Source organism: Salmo salar, chromosome ssa15 (genome assembly GCF_905237065.1).
Source record: "Salmo salar chromosome ssa15, Ssal_v3.1, whole genome shotgun sequence".
NCBI classification, from domain to species: Eukaryota; Metazoa; Chordata; class Actinopteri; order Salmoniformes; family Salmonidae; genus Salmo; species Salmo salar.
The window spans coordinates 103,560,901-103,583,181 of record NC_059456.1 but is presented as its reverse complement, the minus strand read 5'-3'; the positions used below and the strand labels follow the sequence as shown (position 1 = coordinate 103,583,181).

The 22,281-nt window shown below is 43.0% G+C and overlaps 1 protein-coding gene across 1 annotated transcript in view; it reads right to left on the bottom strand.

The window, feature by feature from the left end:
* The window catches only part of rerea (arginine-glutamic acid dipeptide (RE) repeats a), a 387,734-nt gene that overhangs the window by 111,205 nt on the left and 254,248 nt on the right, over positions 1–22,281 (bottom strand). The window contains 2 exon segments of the mRNA XM_045696470.1: positions 4,804–4,908; positions 22,141–22,237. Of these exon segments, the coding sequence (XP_045552426.1) occupies positions 4,804–4,908; positions 22,141–22,237 (202 nt within the window).

The following is a 22,281-nucleotide window of genomic DNA, read 5'->3' as shown; positions in this document are numbered from 1 at the left end:
ACGCATATTCTTACGATATCTGTGACAAATGACACTCGGTGTATAGTGAAATTCATTCCGAGTAGTAGCTACTAACGTTACTCCGATTGTCTCGGAAAACTAATCACGGAATTATTAAAACGGTAACATGTTAATATATTTATCAACCTACCTCCGCGGGGCGAACAAGTCGTCCATTTCTGACACCGATCTCTTAACGGCCGGACGTTGACAGTTTTGTCTAGAAGTGTAGTGGTCGTTTGTGAATCAACTCACGGTGTTTCTTCCCACCTATTTCTAGGTGCTCAAAATGGAGGACCACGCAAAGCGCTTGGTTCCAGTCTCCTAGTTCCCACTGAGCTTGTGCTGTGACCTCAGCCTTGCCTAGCTCCCGTTTCTACCACACACACACACAAACAACTGAGCATGTGTTAACACCTTACACACACGCGTACAGACAGGATACGGAATCAAGAAGCCCTCTCGTATGCATGTCTGGTGTATAATAAACAAGGCCATTGGAATGGGACTACAAGCTGCAGACAACAGACACAACGCTCAGCATACCAAACAAGCAGAGCTGGGTAGGAGAGGGAGGGGGCAGGGTACACTGGGGCCCTGGCTCTGAACTAGGGGGTTCCAGACTAACAGCGGTGGTAGGAAACACAGTGGTAACACAGCTACTGATCTGGATTTTCTAGATACCAGCCATGCAGTTGCTACATTGTATAGCCTGATTCCCAACACAAAAGGAGCACACAGGCGATAAAGTGTACACTACAGTGTAGCTAAGTATGGGTACATACTGTATATTGTTACTTTATATATATCATTTATTTTATTTAACTAGGCAAGTCAGTTAAGAACAAATCCTTATTTACAATGACGGCCTACCCCGGGGGGTGCCAGACGACGTGTGTGTGTGTGTGTGTGTGTGTGGTTACAGTGCATGACACAGACCTTATGGGCTAAAGCAAACGTCAGTATAATCTGTAGGCTATGAAAAGATTTAAACCCTGACACCAATACCTGAGACTTTTAGGGATTAAGCCTAGTGGTTAGAGACAGGTATCCTAGTGGTTAGAGACAGGTATCCTAGTGGTTAGAGACAGGTAGTCTAGTGGTTAGAGACAGGTAGCCTAGTGGTTAGAGACAGGTAGCCTAGTGGTTAGAGACAGGTAGCCTAGTGGTTAGAGACAGGTAGCCTAGTGGTTAGAGACAGGTAGCCTAGTGGTTAGAGGAGGTAGCCTAGTGGTTAGAGGAGGTAGCCTAGTGGTTAGAGACAGGTATCCTAGTGGTTAGAGACAGGTAGCCTAGTGGTTAGAGACAGGTAGCCTAGTGGTTAGAGACAGGTAGCCTAGTGGTTAGAGGAGGTAGCCTAGTGGTTAGAGGAGGTAGCCTAGTGGTTAGAGACAGGTAGCCTAGTGGTTAGAGGAGGTAGCCTAGTGGTTAGAGGAGGTAGCCTAGTGGTTAGAGACAGGTAGCCTAGTGGTTAGAGACAGGTATCCTAGTGGTTAGAGACAGGTAGCATAGTGGTTAGAGGAGGTAGCCTAGTGGTTAGAGGAGGTAGCCTAGTGGTTAGAGACAGGTAGCCTAGTGGTTAGAGACAGGTAGCCTAGTGGTTAGAGACAGGTAGCCTAGTGGTTAGAGGCAGGTAGCCTAGTGGTTAGAGGCAGGTAGCCTAGTGGTTAGAGACAGGTAGCCTAGTGGTTAGAGACAGGTAGCCTAGTGGTTAGAGACAGGTAGCCTAGTGGTTAGAGACAGGTAGCCTAGTGGTTAGAGGCAGGTATCCTAGTGGTTAGAGGCAGGTAGCCTAGTGGTTAGAGACAGGTAGCCTAGTGGTTAGAGACAGGTAGCCTAGTGGTTAGAGACAGGTAGCCTAGTGGTTAGAGGCAGGTAGCCTAGTGGTTAGAGGAGGTATCCTAGTGTTTAGAGACAGGTAGCCTAGTGGTTAGAGACAGGTAGCCTAGTGGTTAGAGGCAGGTAGCCTAGTGGTTAGAGGCAGGTGGCCTAGTGGTTAGAGGAGGTAGCCTAGTGGTTAGAGACAGGTAGCCTAGTGGTTAGAGGAGGTAGTCTAGTGGTTAGAGACAGGTAGCCTAGTGGTTAGAGGAGGTAGCCTAGTGGTTAGAGACAGGTAGCCTAGTGGTTAGAGCAGGTAGCCTAGTGGTTAGAGGAGGTAGTCTAGTGGTTAGAGACAGGTAGCCTAGTGGTTAGAGACAGGTAGCCTAGTGGTTAGAGACAGGTAGCCTAGTGGTTAGAGACAGGTATCCTAGTGGTTAGAGACAGGTAGCCTAGTGGTTAGAGACAGGTATCCTAGTGGTTAGAGCAGGTAGCCTAGTGGTTAGAGGAGGTATCCTAGTGGTTAGAGACAGGTAGCCTAGTGGTTAGAGACAGGTATCCTAGTGGTTAGAGACAGGTATCCTAGTGGTTAGAGGAGGTATCCTAGTGGTTAGAGACAGGTATCCTAGTGGTTAGAGACAGGTATCCTAGTGGTTAGAGCAGGTAGCCTAGTGGTTAGAGGAGGTATCCTAGTGGTTAGAGACAGGTAGCTTAGTGGTTAGAGGCAGGTATCCTAGTGGTTAGAGACAGGTAGCCTAGTGGTTAGAGGAGGTAGCCTAGTGGTTAGAGACAGGTAGCCTAGTGGTTAGAGGCAGGTAGCCTAGTGGTTAGGGGAGGTAGCCTAGTGGTTAGGTGAGGTAGCCTAGTGGTTAGAGCAGGTAGCCTAGTGGTTAGAGACAGGTAGCCTAGTGGTTAGAGACAGGTAGCATAGTGGTTAGAGACAGGTATCCTAGTGGTTAGAGACAGGTAGCCTAGTGGTTAGAGACAGGTAGCCTAGTGGTTAGAGCGTTGGGCCAGTAACCGAAAGGTTGCTGGATCAAATCCCTGAGCTGACAAGGTACAAATCTGTTGTTCTGCCCCTGAACAAGGCAGTTAAACCCGCTGTTCCCCGGTAGGCCGTCATTGTAAATAATAATTTGATAACTGACTTGTCTAGTTACATAAAGGTTAAATATTTTATTTTTTATTTAATTAAGCTACCTGAACATTGCATGACTCCTTTTGAGATGTAGGCCAAAGCATTTCCAGGAAGAGTTCATTCCTAGTAAAATGTTAAGTTTGATCACAAGCTGTGTTATTTATAACATGGAAAAGGGCAGGTTGTATTTAGAATATTTCCAGAATATTACAATGTTATTACCATAACATTTATCACAAAGCTGCAGTTAACTATATGGAAATGTCTTCAAAAGTTAGGTTAATTTAACATACATCATTATTATGTTAATGTAAATAAAGTAACATTCATCATTTTATAATGTATGAATAATATAGTAAATCTACCTCTGATCATGCTAATGGCTGTTTTTATATCTGACATTAATATAATGTGTGTATGTATTGATATGGAGGCTGTGTGTGACGTTTTATATGTATGTATTATGTCATGTTTCATGTGGACCCCAGGAAGAGTAGCTGATGTTTTTGCAGCGGCTAATGGGGGATCCTAATAAAATACCAGCCATAAATAACACATTGTGTTTACAGATTTAAGACTATTTTGCATTCAGCATCATACAGCGTTTAGCTGTAATCAGTGCCTGGAGCCATACCAGGATAACAGCAGTTAGCAGCAGCTCTATGCACACACCAAGCGTTTAAGCTTCTATGGCAGGGTTCCCAAATTGCGGCACGCGGTCTGAATATGACCCACGGCGTGGTTTTATTTTGCACCCCCAACCCCCAAGTTTTCAGAGCAAATAAATAAATAATAATTCTTGAGAATTTTCATTGTTGGACACAAAACACCAGGAAAACAGTTCCGAGTCATTTTCATTTTGGAAATCTGTTTCCCAAGTATTCCCACGCATAATACAATGTGATTGTATACAACTGTAAGCAAGGTTTGAAATGTTTATATGTTTTAGTAAAATATGATATCTGTTTGGTCTTCTAGTAGTCCACAAATGATTTGTAATTATGTTCTGGCCCCCTGACCATCAGCTGAAGAATAAAATCATCCCCATGATCTAGTTGATGATCCCTGATCTATGACCTTATGTGGTGATTTTAAGCATTTTTTCCCCCCATTTATTTATAAATTGAACCCTTATTTTAACAGATGCGTTGACAGTAGATCAGTTCACTTGTTGGTCATTTTACCAGTTTTCCCCTCTGCACTCAGACCCCTCCCAGAAAGTGCTAGCAAAATTCTTGCTTGAGAAATATTTTTTTTGTTGCTAAAAAGGTACATCATTTTTACCCAGAAATGATTTGATATTGATATAAAAACAGCTACATGGGGCCTTTAACTCTTAGCAGACACTTTAATACTAAATGTAAATGTAATGACTAAATGTAAATGTAATGTAATACAAAGCGACTTGCAGCATGTGATCCCTGAGGGAGCTGAACTCACAACCTTGGTATTACTAGTCACATTCATACCAACTCAGTCTTACCTGGTCTCTGGGTTGTATCAGAACCAACAGTCAGAGACAGTCTTATCTGGTCTCTGGGTTGTATCAGAACCAACAGTCAGAGACAGTCTTATCTGGTTTCTGGGTTGGATCAGAACCAACAGTCAGAGACAGTCTTACCTGGTTTCTGGGTTGGATCAGAACCAATAGTCAGAGACAGTCTTATCTGGTTTCTGGGTTGTATCAGAACCAACAGTCAGAGACAGTCTTATCTGGTCTCTGGGTTGTATCAGAACCAATAGAGACAGTCTTATCTGGTCTCTGGGTTATATCAGAACCAACAGTCAGAGACAGTCTTACCTGGTCTCTGGGTTGTATCAGAACCAACAGTCAGAGACAGTCTTACCTGGTTTCTGGGTTGTATCCCAGGATGTAGAAAAAGGAGTCGATGCGAGCTTTGAACTCCCTGGCAGCAAAGATGTCGGAGAAATGGGCAATGTTACACTTCCCCCTGAAACACAAGACACAAAAGCAAAGGACATTTGTTTTACTGGGCAACACACAAGCACTATAAACATACTATATATATATATATATATACAGACATACGTATGTGGATACCCTGTCAAGTTAGTGGATTTGGCTATTTCAGCCACACCCGTTGCTGATAGGTATATAAAAATCGAGCACACAGCCATGCAATCTCCATAGACAAACATTGGTAGTAGAATGGCCCGTACTGAAGAGCTCAGTGACTCAACATCATAGGATGCCACCTTTCCAAAAAGTCAGTTTGGCAAATTTCTGCACTGTTACAGGTGCCCCTGTCAACTGTAAGTGCTGTTATTGTAAAGTGGAAACGTCTATGAGCAACAACGGCTCAGCCGTGAAGTGGTAGGCCACACAAGCTCACAGAACGGGAACGCCGAGGACTGAAGTGCGTAGCGCGTCTGTCCTCGGTTGCAACAATCACTACCGAGTTCCAAACTGTCTCTGGAAACAATGTCAGCACAATAACGGTTCGCTAGGAGCTTCATGAAATGGGTTTCCATGGCAGAGCAGCCGCGTACAAGCCTAATATCACCATGCTCAATGCCAAGCGTTGGCTGGAGTGGTGTAAAACTCGCCGCCATTGGACTCTGGAGCAGTGGAAATGCGTTCTCTGGAGTAATGATTCACGCTTCACCATCTGGCAGTCTGACGGACAAATCTGGGTTTTCCGGATGCCAGGAATGCATAGTGCCAACTGTAAAGTTTGGTGGAGGATAAATAATGGTCTGGGGCTGTTTTTCATGGTTTGGGCTAGGTCCCTTAGTTCCAGTGAAGGGAAACCATAACACTACAGCATACAATGACATTCTACAGGATTCTGTGCTTCCAACTTTGTGGCAACAGTTTGGGGAAGGCCCTTTCCTGTTTCAGAAGGACAATGTCCCCGTGCACAAAGCGAGGAAATTACCGAAATGGTTTGTTGAGATTGGTTTGGAAGAACTTGACTGGCCTACACAGAGCCCTGACCTCAACCCCATTGAACACCTTTGAGGTGAATTGGAACGCCGACTGCAAGCCAGGCCTAATCGCTCAACATCAGTGCCCGACCTCACAAATGCTTGTGGCTGAATGGAAGCAAGTCCCCGGAGCAATGTTCCAACATCTAGTGGAAAGCCTTCCCAGAAGAGTGGAGGCTGTAATAGCAGCAAAGGGAGGACCAACTCCATATTAATGCACATCATTTTGGAATGAGATGTTTGAAGAGCAAGTGTCCACATACTTTTGGTCATGTAGTGTACCATAAGCACTATAAACACATACAGTGCCTCCAGAAAGTATTCACACCCATTGACTTTCCAGCCTGACTTTAAAATGGATTAAATTGAGATTTTGTGCCACTGGCTTACACACAATACCCCATAATGACATCACAATACCCCATAATGACATCACAATACCCCATAATGTCAAAGTGGAATCATGTTTTTAGAAATGTTAACAAATTAATAAAAGGTGAAATGTCTTGTGGCAAAGAAATTAACTTTATGTCCTCAATACGAAGTGTTATGTTTGGGGCAAATCCAACATCACTGAGTACCACTCTTCATATTTTCAAGCATAGTGGTGGCTGCATCATGTTATGGGTATGGTTGTCAGCGGCAAGGTCTAGGGAGTTTAGGATAAAAATAAACAGAATAGAGCCAAGCACAGGCAAAATCCTCAATGAAAACCTGGTTCAGTCTGCTTTCCAACAGAAACTGCGAGACAAATTCACCTTTCAGCAGGACAACAACCTAAAACACAACGCCAAATAAACACAGGAGTTGCTTATCACGACGACATTGAATGTTCCTGAGTGGCCTAGTTACAGTTTTGACTTAAATCTGCTTGAAAATCTATGGCAAGAGTTGATCTATGATAAGACATGAAAATGGCTGTCTAGCAGTTATCAATTTGACTGAGGTTGAAGAATTTAAAAATAATTATAACGTGCACATATTGTACAATCCAGGAGTGCAAAGCTCTTAGAGACTTACCCAGAAAGACTCACAGCTGTATTCACCACCGAAGGTGATTCTAACAAGTATTTACTCAAGGGGTGTGACTACTTATGTAAATGAGATATTTCTGTATTTCATTGTCAATACAGTTCAAAAAATGTCTACAAACATCTTTTCACTTTCTCATGATGGAGTATTGTGTGTAGATGGGTGAGATTATAATTTTATTTTATCCGTTTTGAATTTAGGCTGTAAAAACAAAATGTGGAATAAGTCAAGGAGTATGAATACTTTCTGAAGGCACTATAAACACATACTTGTCTGATGTCATTGTTATACAAGTATTTCATTATTCAGAAGCTCTATAAGTGACGTATCCAAATCAAATCAAATTTCATTTTTCACATGCGCCGAATAGTGAAATTCTGACAAGCCCTTAGCCATGCAGTTAAGACAAATACCTGTTAAGAAAGTATTTACTAAAAGAAACTGAAGTAACAAAACAAAATAAAATAAAAAAAACAAACTTAAAAAGCAACAATAAAATAACAGTAACGGGACTATATACAGGGAGTACCAGAACAGATTCAATGTACAGGGGCACAGGTTAGTCAATGTGATTGGGATAATATGCACATATAGGTAAAGTGACTATGCATAGATAATAAAAAGAGTAGCAGCAGCGTAGAAATTGGGGTGGGGGGGTCAATGCAAATAGTCTAGGTAGCCATTTGATTAGCTGTTCAGCAGTCTTATGGCTTGGGGGTAGAAGCTGTTTAGAAGCCTCTTGGACCTAGACTTGGCGCTCCGGTACTGCTTGCCGTGCGGTAGCAGAGAGAACAGTCTATGACTAGGGTGGCTGGAGTCTTTGACAATTTTTAGGACCTTCCTCTGCCACGGGCTGGTATAGAGGTCCTGGATGGCAGGAAGCTTGGCCGTAGTGATTTACTGGGCCGTACGCACTACCCTCTGAAATGCCTTGCTGTCAGAGGCCGAGCAGTTGCCATACCAGGCGGTGATGCAACCATTCAGGATGCTCTCGTACAACTGTAGAACATTGAGGATCTGAGGACCCATGCCAAATCTTTTCAGTCTCCTGAGGGGGAATAGGCTTTGTCGTGCCCTCTTCACGACTGTCTTCGTGTGTTTGGACCATTCTAGTTTGTTGTTGATGTGGACACCAAGGAACTTGAAGCTCTCAACCTGCTCCACTACAGCCCCGTCGATGAGAATGGGTGAGTGCTCGGCCATCCTTTTCCTGTTGTCCAGAATCATCTCCTTTGTCTTGATCACGTTGAGGGAGAGGTTGTAAACCTGGCACCACACTGCCAGGTCTCTGACCTCCTCCCTATAAGCTGTCTCATCGTTGTCGGTGATCAGGCCTACAACTTATGTCCTCAGCAAATGTAATGATGGTGTTGGAGTTGTGCTTGGCCATGCAGTCATGGGTGAACAGGGAGTACAGGAGGGAACTGAGGGTGTTGAGGATCAGCGTGGCAGATGTTACCTACCCTTACCACCTGGGGGCGGCCGTCAGGAAGTCCAGGATCCAGTTGCAGAGGGAGGTGTTTAGTTCCAGTGTCCTTAGCTTAGTGATGAGCTTTGAGGGCACTTTGGTGTTGAACGCTGAGCTATAGTCAATGAATAGCATTCTCACGTAGGTGTTCCTTTTGTCCTGGTGGGAAAGGGCAGTGTGGAGTACAAGAGAGATTGCGTCATCTGTGGATCTGTTGGGGTGGTATGCAAATTGGAGTGGGTCTAGGGTTTCTGGGATAATGGTGTTGATGTGAGCCATGACAAGCCTTTCAAAGCACTTCATGGCTACAGACGTGAGTGCTACGGGTCGGTAGTCATTTAGGCAGGTTACCTTGGTGTTCTTGGGCACAGGGACTATGGTGGTCTGCTTAAAACATGTTGGTTTTACAGACTCGGCCACGGACAGGTTGAAAATGTCAGTGAAGACCCTTGCCAGTTGGTCAGCACCTGCTCGGAGTACACGTCCTGGTAATCCGTCTGGCCGTGCGGCCTTGTGAACGTTGACCGGTTTAAAGGTCTTACATTGGCTACAGAGAGTGTGACCACATCAGCTGGTGCTCTCATGCATGCTTCAGTGTTACTTGCCTCGAAGCGCGCATAGAAGTTATTTAGCTCGTCTGGTAGGCTCGTGTCATTTGGCAGCTCGCGGCTGTGCCTCCCTTTGTAGTCCGTAAGAGTTTGCAAGCCCTGCCACATCCGCCGAGCGTCAGAGCCAGTGTAGTAGGATACAATCTTAGTCCTGTATTGACGCATTGCCTGTTTGATGGTTCGTCGGCGGGCATAGCGGGATTTCTTATAAGCGTCTGGGTTAGAGTCCCGCTCCTTGAAAGTGGCAGCTCAACCTTTTAGCTCTGTGCGGATGTTGCCTGTAATCCATGGCTTCTGGTCGGGGTATGTATGTATGGTCACTGTGGTGATAACGTCAACAATTGATATAGCCAGTGACTGACGTGGGTATTCCAGTCTGTGCTAGCAAAACAGTCCTGTAGCTTAGCATCTGCGTCATCTGACCACTTCCGTATTGAGCGAGTCACTGGTACTTCCTGCTTAGTTTTCGCTTGTAAGGAGGAATCAGGAGGATAGAGTTATGGTCAGATTTGCCAAAACATTTTTTTAAATTTTACCTTTATTAAAACTGATTTAAGTTTCCCTGCATTAAAGTCCCTGGCCACTAGGAGCGCCACTTCTGGATGAGCATTTTTTTGTTTGTTTATGGCCTTCTACAACTGGTTTTAGTGCCAGCATTGGTTTGTGGTGGTAAATAGACAGCTATGGAAAATATAGATAAACTCTCTTGGTAAATAGTGTGGTCTATAGCTTATCATGAGGTACTCTACCTCAGGCGAACAATACCTTGAGACTATCTTAATATTAGATTTCGTGCACCAGCTGTTATTGACACAGACCGACATCCCTTGTCTTACCGGAGGCAGCAGTTATGTCTTCCCAATGGACCGAAAACCCAGCCAGCTGTATGTTATCCATGTTGTCGTTCAGCCACGACTCGGTGAAACATAAGATATTACAGTTTTTAATGTCCTGTTGGTAGGATAGTCTTGATCGGAGCTCATCCAGTTTATTCTCCAATGATTGCACGTTGGCTAATAGGACTGATGGTAGAGGTGGATTACCCACTTGCTGTCGGATCCTTACAAGGCACCCCGACCTATGTCCCCAATATCTCAGTTTCTTCTTTATGCGAATGCCGGGGATTTGGGCCTTGTCTGGTGTCTGAAGTAAATCGTTCTAGTCCAACTCAGACAGTTTCTTATTCCAGTACGAGGTGAGTAATCGCTGTCCTGATACCCAGAAGCTCTTTCCGGTCATAAGAGACGGTGGCAGAAACAATATGTATGAAATAAGTTACAAATAAATATGTGAGAAAACACACACAATAGGTTAGGAGCCCGTAATGCGGCAGCCATCTTCTCTGGCGCCATTGTAGGATCAGCATAGCTTCTATTTAATTGTGGCAGAAGGTCTCTATCTAGTGAGTGTGTCAGCTGGTTGTGAGTTCTGGAGTCTAATAAACGGCATGGTTTCCCCGAGTCGTAGTGGGAGGACCATACACCACATCACTGCGTATATTATAATATTTGCGCATAAAGGCATTTCCACCGCCATTTCTCGCATATAGAATTTTACAGATCCCACCATTTCGAAAGAAACAAATTATCTGACGGAATTTATACTATTGTACCAAAACTTCCAGTTTCCATCACAGCTGGCTTTTTTTTTTTAATATATTTTTTTATATACGGTTTATTCTCACAAACTGTGGATGGAAACGTGGTTGAGGTTAAAGTGTGCTGCTTTATCAATTTACTCCATTTTGCAAACCGTTAAATCGAAGCTGTGGATGCTGCTGGATATGTCACCTATACAGCTCCTCAAAAACACAACCACATACTTCTAACACAATCACGTTAGTCAATTGTGTTTATAGTGCGTGTGTGTCTGAGCCCATAGGCACCAGCTGAACCCGTCAACCCTCCATCCTTCATCCCTCCATTCATCCCTCACTCCTTCATCCCTCCATTCATCCTTCATCCCTCCATTCATCCTTCATCCCTCCATCTCTCCATTCATCCCTCCCTCCCTCCAAGCCTCCATCCCTCCATTCATCCTTCCTCCCTCCATTCATCCCTCCATTCATCCTTCCTCCCTCCATTCATCCCTCCCTCCCTCCCTCCTTCATCCTTCATCCATTCATCTCTCCATTCATCCCTCATCCCTCCATTCATCCCTCCCTCCCTCCATCCATCCTTCCCTCCGCCGAGGGATGATGTGCATCGGACAGACGAGACAGAGACAGCTGGACTGTGAAATGCAACCTGTGTTGTTCTGCTCTTCCAGACGTTATGACCCCAACAAGCCAGTCACACACACACAGTTTCACATCCAGCAGCGTGTCTGTCTGTGTGTCTGGCCCCATCACCATGACAAACAGCCAGACGTCTCCAGCTATGAACAATGACTTCCTCACTAGATCAAAGGAATAGGGAGCTGTATGTCTGTCTGGGTCTGTCTCTGTGTGTGTGTCTATGTTTCCGTCTCCATGTGTCTGTGTGTGTTTCCGTGTCTGTGTCTGTCTGTCTGTCTATGTTTCCGTGTCTATGTGTGTGTGTGTGTGTGTCTGTGTTTCCGTGTCTGTCTCTGTGTGTGTCTGTCTATGTTTCCGTGTCTATGTGTGTGTGTGTGTGTGTGTGTGTGTGTGTGTGTGTGTGTGTGTGTGTGTGTGTGTGTGTGTGTGTGTGTGTTTCCGTGTCTGTGTCGAGCGGGCAACATTACAGCATCCTGCTGGAATTCCCTCTGCCTCCATTTATCTAAAGCTTCTATAATAAGTCAAATCAAAGAGCTGCTGTGTGTGTGTGTGTGTGTGTGTGTGTGTGTGTGTGTGTGTGTGTGTGTGTGCGCGCGCAGGACAACTGGCTGTTAATTTAGCCTGAAATCACTGGGTTTCCGAGACGTGGAGAGAGAACTGCTACACTGTTTCACAGATGGTTTGCGTTAAGGGGGTAGTGTGAGTGTGGAGCAGAGGGGGAGAGAATCACATGAGCATGGAGAAAGGGAAGACTATCTGGTTTCATATGGAGACGATCACCATGCCTGTCCTCCTTTCCTTGTTATCGACAGTTAGAGCGTAATGACTATCAGCTTAATGTCGCTGTGTGTTTGAACCACTGTTTCTCAAGTTAATTCGCCACTTGCACAGGATATAACACGTGTAAAACAGTACAGTGAAATTCCTAATTCAGAGCTCTTTCCTAACGCTGCCGTCACAATAGAGAATAAAATGTAAAAAAGTCTGAATAAAAACCACAACAACTATGATGAAGAAACATGTGAATGCAGGTCAGTACCTTGTTCAATATGCAGGTAAGTACCTTGTTCAATATGCAGGTAAGTACCTTGTTCAATATACAGGTCAGTACCTTGTTCAATATACAGGTCAGTACCTTGTTCAATATACAGGTCAGTACCTTGTTCAATATGCAGGTCAGTACCTTGTTCAATATACAGGTCAGTACCTTGTTCAATATACAGGTCAGTACCTTGTTCAATATGCAGGTATATACCTTGTTCAATATACAGGTCAGTACCTTGTTCAATATGCAGGTATATACCTTGTTCAATATACAGGTCAGTACCTTGTTCAATATGCAGGTATATACCTTGTTCAATATACAGGTAAGTACCTTGTTCAATATACAGGTCAGTACCTTGTTCAATATGCAGGTCAGTACCTTGTTCAATATGCAGGTCAGTACCTTGTTCAATATACAGGTATATACCTTGTTCAATATGCAGGTCAGTACCTTGTTCAATATACAGGTATATACCTTGTTCAATATACAGGTCAGTACCTTGTTCAATATGCAGGTATATACCTTGTTCAATATACAGGTCAGTACCTTGTTCAATATACAGGATATACCTTGTTCAATATACAGGTATATACCTTGTTCAATATGCAGGTATATACCTTGTTCAATATACAGGTCAGTACCTTGTTCAATATGCAGGTATATACCTTGTTCAATATACAGGTATATACCTTGTTCAATATGCAGGTCAGTACCTTGTTCAATATGCAGGTCAGTACCTTGTTCAATATGCAGGTCAGTACCTTGTTCAATATGCAGGTATATACCTTGTTCAATATGCAGGTCAGTACCTTGTTCAATATACAGGTCAGTACCTTGTTCAATATGCAGGTCAGTACCTTGTTCAATATGCAGGTCAGTACCTTGTTCAATATGCAGGTCAGTACCTTGTTCAATATACAGGTCAGTACCTTGTTCAATATGCAGGTATATACCTTGTTCAATATACAGGGGTACTAGAGTGGTTGTATATACAGGTCAGTACCAGCTGTGGCGGTCATGAAATGTTGTTAGCCGGTGACAGTCAAACAAATAACTGTCAATGTCATGGAAATTGACCATTAATTAACATAATCACATTTAGCATCTCCTACCTTCCACACACACAGCCCAGAAGCCACTGATGCAGACCTTTGGAACATTTTTTAAAAAAGTCTAATAAATCCATGTGATATAGTCTACACCTTCACAATAAATCCATTATTTATTTTAGACAGGTCTAAAGAAACACGATATGAAGAAAATGTAGTCTATTTCAGAAGAACAGAATAGCATACTCTGAGTTGTCTTTATGTTAGGTCCTGATCTGGCTATGCGACACTAGTTCATCTAACAGACAAGATTTCTTTAGAATTACGTGGCATTATTTTATATTGAAAAAAGTCATATGAAAGGCATGAGCTCTGCTTTGTTTCTTGCGCAGGCTGTACACACTTCATCAGTCTCTCATTCACAATTTGACAAGAACTTGATAATGCCTCAAATTTCCCGACTGCATCCCCTTTGTGTGGCCATAATCCCCCTAAAAATATCTATGCCTTTAGCGGCCAGTTGCACCGTTGGACTGAATATAATCATTATAGCACGTCTCACTCACAAGGCTCTCAGTCACATGATCGGTCTTTCTCACAGGCTACAAGTGAAGACAGACACATACGGGACGCAACCTCGAACGTCCTTATCCAATTCTAAGGGGCATATTGAAGATATTGGAAGAACTGTCCACATTTACTTTTCGTCAGCCAACAAGATGAGTAGGCCTAACGAACAGCAAAAGAACTAGCCTACGTCAATCTACTATCATCCGTAGTATAAAAGTTGACATATTCTGTTCTGTGTGAGAAATAAATATTCCAAACATAGTCCGGGACAGTTGTGGGATGCGATAGATCCTAAATGAATACAACTAGCATAAAAAAATGTTTTAAGAAATGAGACTGATGCAACAGATGTGAATGTTTAGCTTAAAATGTTGATAAACTATTAGGCTATTTCTTCTATTTTAGATTCTATTTCTTCTATTTCAGATTCTATTTCTTCCATTTCAGATTCTATTTTATATTCTCTTTCTTCTATTTTAGATTCTATTTCTTTTATTTTAGATTCTATTTCTTTTATTTTAGATTCTATTTCTTTTATTTTAGATTCTATTTCTTCTATTTTAGATTCTATTTCTTCTATTTTAGATTCTATTTCTTCACATTATAAGCACAGTAATACGCATATGGCAGTAGGCTATAAGCACGAATGTTCCATTAGCAGGAAAACACCATTATTAAAAGTGACCACAAATGTAATTAATGCTTTTATTATAAAGTTGCATTTTTATGGTGAAAATGATCTTCCCAAAACTTGAAACTCACGCGCTGCTTATTTAAGCCAGTAAACAGATTAATGTGCTTAATTTTACGAAATTATATGGCCACTTTAGTTGTGATACAAACCTTATTTAAACATATAGATCTATGGGCTAGGCTACATGAGATGTGCGACTATGATTTGAAAAAGTCCCCCTCCCAAAAAAGCTTGATCTGTTTGGTTAAAGCTGGGCATCATTCACACGTGATCATTTATCATTCACAAGTGATAGGCTAATATTGTCACCCATCAGACTATACCTGATTTAATCTGGTCTTCATGCACCTGTATCGAAACAGTGGCAAAAAAAATACATGTCATCTATGCCATTAAATAGCGAATGGAGGACGATTTTCCCCGTGGTTTATTTTCATGCCAGCCAGGTAGGATATACTCCTGTTTTAAAGAAAAGCAACATGCTTAATATTAGGAGAGTTGAGAAATAAATATAGTAGGCCTAGCCTATAGAAAGCTGATGGGATCCTCCTCTTTTTAACAGAGGCCATCACTCTGTTTTCTCACACAATTGCATAGCCTATAGAAATGTTGCATAACATGAGCTCCTGGGTTCTCATGAAGTGTTTTCGGTTACATTTACATCGATGTCAGAGTGATTAGAGGGACAATAGAGTGCGTGAGTACCAGGCAGTTAGCAAGTTTGGTAGGCTACTAATGACCAGCAGCAGCATCAGAGCTTGGAGAAGCCTAATTACAGTGACTAAACGGACACATGGAATTTTGACTGTCACCATGACCACCAGTGTGGCGATAATACGGTCACCGTAACAGCACTAGTGTCAGAACCTTATTCAACGTGTAGGGGTATTGGAGTGGTTGTATATACAGGTCAGAACCTTATTCAACGTGTAGGGGTATTGGAGTGGTTGTATATACAGGTCAGTACCTTATTCAACGTGTAGGGGTATTGGAGTGGTTGTATATACAGGTCAGTACCTTATTCAACGTGTAGGGGTATTGGAGTGGTTGTATATACAGGTCAGTACCTTATTCAACGTGTAGGGGTATTGGAGTGGTTGTATAGACAGGTCAGTATCTTATTCAACGTGTCGGGGTATTGGAGTGGTTGTATATACAGGTCAGTACCTTATTCAACGTGTAGGGGTATTGGAGTGGTTGTATATAAAGGTCAGTACCTTATTCAACGTGTAGGGGTATTGGAGTGGTTGTATAGACAGGTCAGTACCTTATTCAACGTGTAGGGGTATTGGAGTGGTTGTATAGACAGGTCAGTACCTTATTCAACGTGTAGGGGTATTGGAGTGGTTGTATATACAGGTCAGTACCTTATTCAACGTGTAGGGGTACTGGAGTGGTTGTATATACAGGTCAGAACCTTATTCAACGTGTAGGGGTATTGGAGTGGTTGTATATACAGGTCAGAACCTTATTCAACGTGTAGGGGTATTGGAGTGGTTGTATATACAGGTCAGTACCTTATTCAACGTGTAGGGGTATTGGAGTGGTTGTATATACAGGTCAGTACCTTATTCAACGTGTAGGGGTATTGGAGTGGTTGTATATAAAGGTCAGTACCTTATTCAACGTGTAGGGGTATTGGAGTGGTTGTATATACAGGTCAGTACCTTATTCAACGTGTAGGGGTATTGGAGTGGTTGTATAGACAGGTCAGTACCTTATTCAACGTGTAGGGGTATTGGAGTGGTTGTATAGACAGGTCAGTACCTTATTCAACGTGTAGGGGTATTGGAGTGGTTGTATAGACAGGTCAGTACCTTATTCAACGTGTAGGGGTATTGGAGTGGTTGTATAGACAGGTCAGTACCTTATTCAACGTGTAGGGGTATTGGAGTGGTTGTATAGACAGGTCAGTACCTTATTCAACGTGTAGGGGTATTGGAGTGGTTGTATAGACAGGTCAGTACCTTATTCAACGTGTAGGGGTATTGGAGTGGTTGTATATACAGGTCAGTACCTTATTCAACGTGTAGGGGTACTGGAGTGGTTGTATATACAGGTCAGAACCTTATTCAACGTGTAGGGGTATTGGAGTGGTTGTATATACAGGTCAGTACCTTATTCAACGTGTAGGGGTATTGGAGTGGTTGTATAGACAGGTCAGTACCTTATTCAACGTGTAGGGGTATTGGAGTGGTTGTATATACAGGTCAGTACCTTATTCAACGTGTAGGGGTATTGGAGTGGTTGTATAGACAGGTCAGTACCTTATTCAACGTGTAGGGGTACTGGAGTGGTTGTATATACAGGTCAGTACCTTATTCAACGTGTAGGGGTATTGGAGTGGTTGTATATACAGGTCAGAACCTTATTCAACGTGTAGGGGTATTGGAGTGGTTGTATATAAAGGTCAGTACCTTATTCAACATGTAGGGGTATTGGAGTGGTTGTATAGACAGGTCAGTACCTTATTCAACATGTAGGGGTATTGGAGTGGTTGTATATACAGGTCAGAACCTTATTCAACGTGTAGGGGTATTGGAGTGGTTGTATAGACAGGTCAGTACCTTATTCAACGTGTAGGGGTATTGGAGTGGTTGTATATACAGGTCAGAACCTTATTCAACGTGTAGGGGTATTGGAGTGGTTGTATATACAGGTCAGTACCTTATTCAACGTGTAGGGGTATTGGAGTGGTTGTATAGAAAGGTCAGTACCTTATTCAACGTGTAGGGGTATTGGAGTGGTTGTATAGACAGGTCAGTACCTTATTCAACGTGTAGGGGTATTGGAGTGGTTGTATAGACAGGTCAGAACCTTATTCAACGTGTAGGAGTACTGGAATGGTACATAAGTGACAGGGCTGAAAAGTGACTGGTAGCAGGAATATACAAATACTTATGGTAATATAGTAATGGTATAATGGTAATATATACAGTGCCTTCATAAAGTATTCATACCCCTTGACTTAACCACATTATGTTGTGTTAAAGCCTGTATTCAAAATTGATGACAAGTTTTTTTCCCCCCAAGAGCACAGTGGTCTCCATTAGGAAATGTAAAAAAAATATGGAACTACCCAGACTCTGCCTAGAGCAGACCGTCAAACCCAACTGAACAACCGGGCAAGAAGGACCTTGGTCAGGGAGGTGACCAAGAACCCAATGACCACTGACAGAACTAGAGTTCCTAGGCTGAGATGGGAGAACCTTCCAGAAGGACAGCAGTGTCTACAGCACTTCACCAATCTGGGATTTATGGGAGACTGGCCAGACAGAAGCCACTCCTGAGAAAAAGGCACGACAGCATGCCTGGAGTTTGCAAAAAGGCACGTGAAGACAGATCACAAGGCAAACGATTCTGTGGTCTGATGAGACAAAAACGTAACTCTTTGGCCTGAATGCAGAGCGTTATGTCTGGAGGAAAATCCAGGCACAGCAATGAATAATCAATGGACATCAGCGTAATGAGTAAAACATCTAATCAATAATCATTGTAGCAGCAGCTTAGGTTGTGTCTGAGTGGGTTGAGACCTGTGGATGGGCATAGAGTCATTTGTGGATAGTATGTGGGAGAGGGAGGGCAGTAGTTAGCCATTTAACAGTCTTATGGCCAGGGGATAGAAGCTGTTTAGAAGTCTGTTTGTCTGAGCCTTGCTACACCGGTACCACCTCTCTCGGGTGGCTGGATTCTTTGGCAATTCTTTGGGGCTTTTCTTAGACATTGCCTGGCATATACGTCCTGGATGGCAGAGAATTTTCCCCCAGTGATGGATAGGGCCGTCCGCACCACCCTCTCTCTATAAGGCCTTCCGGTCCTGGGCGGTGCAGTTGCCCATACAACCACTCAAGATGCTCTCAATGGTGCAGCTGTAAAAGTTCCTGAGGTTCTGAGGTGTCATGCCAAATCATTTCAGCCTCCTGAGGGAGAATAGGCGTTGGCGTTGCCTGATTCACAACCCGTTCTGGTGTGAGAAGACCACGTAAAGTCCTCAGTGATGAGGAACTAGAAGCTCTTGACCTTTTCCACTGCGGCCCCGTCGATGTAGATGGGCGTGTGCAACCCCCCCCCGTTTCCAGTAGTCCACGATCAGCTCCTTGGTCTTGCTGACGTTGAGGGAGAGGTTATTGTCCTGACAACACGGTGCCAGTTCTCTGAACTACCCTCCCTGATAGGCTGTCTCATCGGAGTTGGTGATCAGGCTTACCACCGTCGTGTGGTCAGCAAACTTGATGATGGAGTTGGAGTCATGAGTGGCCACACAGTCGTGGGTGAACAGGGAGTACAGTAGGAGGCTGAGCACACACCCCTGAGGGGCCCCAGTGTTAAAGATCAGCGTGGCAGACGTGTTGTTGCCTTCTCTTACCACCTGGGGTCGACCTGTCAGGAAGTGCAGGATCCAGTTGCAGAGTGAGGTGTTTAGTCCCAGGGTTCTGAGCTTGGTGACAAACTTTGTTGGCACTATGGTGTTGAACGCTGAGCTGTAGTCAATGGAACATCATTCTCAAATAGTTATTCCTCTTGTCAAGGTGGGAAAGGGCAGTGTGGAGTGCATTTGAGATTGCATCGTCTGTGGATCTGTTGGGACGGTATGCAAATTGGAGTGGGTCTAGGGTGTCTGGAATGGATGTGTTCCATAAACAGCCTTTCAAAACACTTCATCATTACAGATGTGAGCGCTACAGGGCGGTAGTCATTGTGGCAGCCAGCCTTAGAGTTCTTGGGAAGACGATTGATGGTGGTCATCTTGAAACATGTGGGGATCACAGACTGGGACAAGGAGAGGTTGAACACCACTGTGAAGATGCCTGCCAGCTGGTCTGGCCCTGTGGCCTTGCGATTATTGACCAGATTAAAAGCCCTATGTCGGCCTCAGAGTGAGATAGAAGACCATAGGAAATCCCAGGTTATAGTGTATATAATACTGTAAGGGGTTCTTCTACATAGACCATAGTAAATCCCAGGTCATAGTGTCTATAATACTGTAAGGGGTTATTCTGCATAGACCATAGGAAATCCCAGGTCATAGTGTCTATAATACTGTAAGGGGTTCTTCTACATAGACCATAGTAAATCCCAGGACGTAGTGTCTATAATACTGTAAGGGGTTATTCTACATAGACCATAGTAAATCCCAGGTCATAGTGTCTATAATACTGTAAGGGGTTCTTCTACATAGATCATAGTAAATCCCAGGTCATAGTGTCTATAATACTGTAAGGGGTTATTCTACATAGAAGATCATAGTAAATCCCAGGACATAGTGTCTATAATACTGTAAGGGGTTCTTCTACATAGACCATAGTAAATCCCAGGTCATAGTGTCTATAATACTGTAAGGGGTTATTCTACATAGACCATAGTAAATCCCAGAACATAGTGTCTATAATACTGTAAGGGGTTCTTCTACATAGATCATAGGAAATCCCAGGTCATAGTGTCTATAATACTGTAAGGGGTTCTTCTACATAGATCATAGTAAATCCCAGGACATAGTGTCTATAATACTGTAAGGGGTTATTCTACATAGAAGACCATAGTAAATCCCAGGACCTAGTGTCTATAATACTGTAAGGGGTTATTCTACATAGAAGACCATAGTAAATCCCAGGTCATAGTGTCTATAATACTATAAGGGGTTATTCTACATAGATCATAGTAAATCCCAGGTCATAGTGTCTATAATACTGTAAGGGGTTCTTCTACATAGACCATAGTAAATCCCAGGTCATAGTGTCTATAATACTGTAAGGGGTTCTTCTACATAGAAGACCATAGGAAATCCCAGGTCATAGTGTCTATAATACTGTAAGGGGTTCTTCTACATAGTAAATCACAGGACCTAGTGTCTATAATACTGTAAGGGGTTCTTCTACATAGACCATAGTAAATCCCAGGACCTAGTGTCTATAATACTGTAAGGGGTCCTTCTACATAGACCATAGTAAATCCCAGGTCATAGTGTCTATAATACTGTAAGGGGTTCTTCTACATAGATCATAGTAAATCCCAGGACGTAGTGTCTATAATACTGTAAGGGGTCATTCTACATAGAGACCATAGTAAATCCCAGGTCATAGTGTATATAATACTGTAAGGGATTCTTCTACATAGATCATAGGAAATCCCAGGTTATAGTGTCTATAATACTGTAATAAACTCACAGTTTCTGTCACAAACTCCACACCTTGTTCTCTGACTAGTTGGATATTAATTTCCCACTGAGCAAACCATTTCTATACTTAAAGCATTCATATGAATCATTTTTTAAATCAGTTTATCTTATTTTCTTATTAACATTTCTCAATAAAACTCACGAATTCAACTGTTTATGTCAAATAGTTTTGTGTCCTACTTGTAACCCTGGTTGTCCTGAACAGAACATGGTTAAACACTTCATTGTAACCCTGGTTGTCCTGAACAGAACATGGTTAAACACTTCATTGTAACCCTGGTTGTTCTGAACAGAACATGGTTAAACACTTCATTGTAACCCTGGTTGTTCTGAACAGAACATGGTTAAACACTTCATTGTAACCCTGGTTGTCCTGAACAGAACATGGTTAAACACTTCATTGTAACCCTGGTTGTTCTGAACAGAACATGGTTAAACACTTCATTGTAACCCTGGTTGTTCTGAACAGAACATGGTTAAACACTTCATTGTAACCCTGGTTGTTCTGAACAGAACATGGTTAAACACTTCATTGTAACCCTGGTTGTTCTGAACAGAACATGGTTAAACACTTCATTGTAACCCTGGTTGTCCTGAACAGAACATGGTTAAACACTTCATTGTAACTCTGGTTGTCCTGAACAGAACATGGTTAAACACTTCATTGTAACCCTGGTTGTCCTGAACAGAACATGGTTAAACACTTCATTGTAACCCTGGTTGTCCTGAACAGAACATGGTTAAACACTTCATTGTAACCCTGGTTGTCCTGAACAGAACATGGTTAAACACTTCATTGTAACCCTGGTTGTCCTGAACAGAACATGGTTAAACACTTCATTGTAACTCTGGTTGTCCTGAACAGAACATGGTTAAACACTTCATTGTAACCCTGGTTGTCCTGAACAGAACATGGTTAAACACTTCATTGTAACCCTGGTTGTCCTGAACAGAACATGGTTAAACACTTCATTGTAACCCTGGTTGTCCTGAACAGAACATGGTTAAACACTTCATTGTAACTCTGGTTGTCCTGAACAGAACATGGTTAAACACTTCATTGTAACCCTGGTTGTCCTGAACAGAACATGGTTAAACACTTCATTGTAACCCTGGTTGTCCTGAACAGAACATGGTTAAACACTTTATTGTAACCCTGGTTGTCCTGAACAGAACATGGTTAAACACTTTATTGTGAGGCTAAATATGAGGGCTGGACGTGCAGATAAATGAAAGTCAGATACATGACTGATAGGGTGAAGTACTTTCCTACTGTTAGCTTCGAGGTAGATATGTATATTTATCTCTCTCTCCCCTCCCTCTCTCCCCCTCCCTCCAGCCCGTGTATGTGGTCTCACCTGAGGGCAGCAGCATGGTATGTATCCACATAGTCAGAGATGAAGAGTTCTCTGCTCTTGACCACCGGGTCTGTGATGACCAGCTCCCGGCCAGAATCTGAGGACGGAACAGAAGACAGAGAGAGAACTGTATTACACATG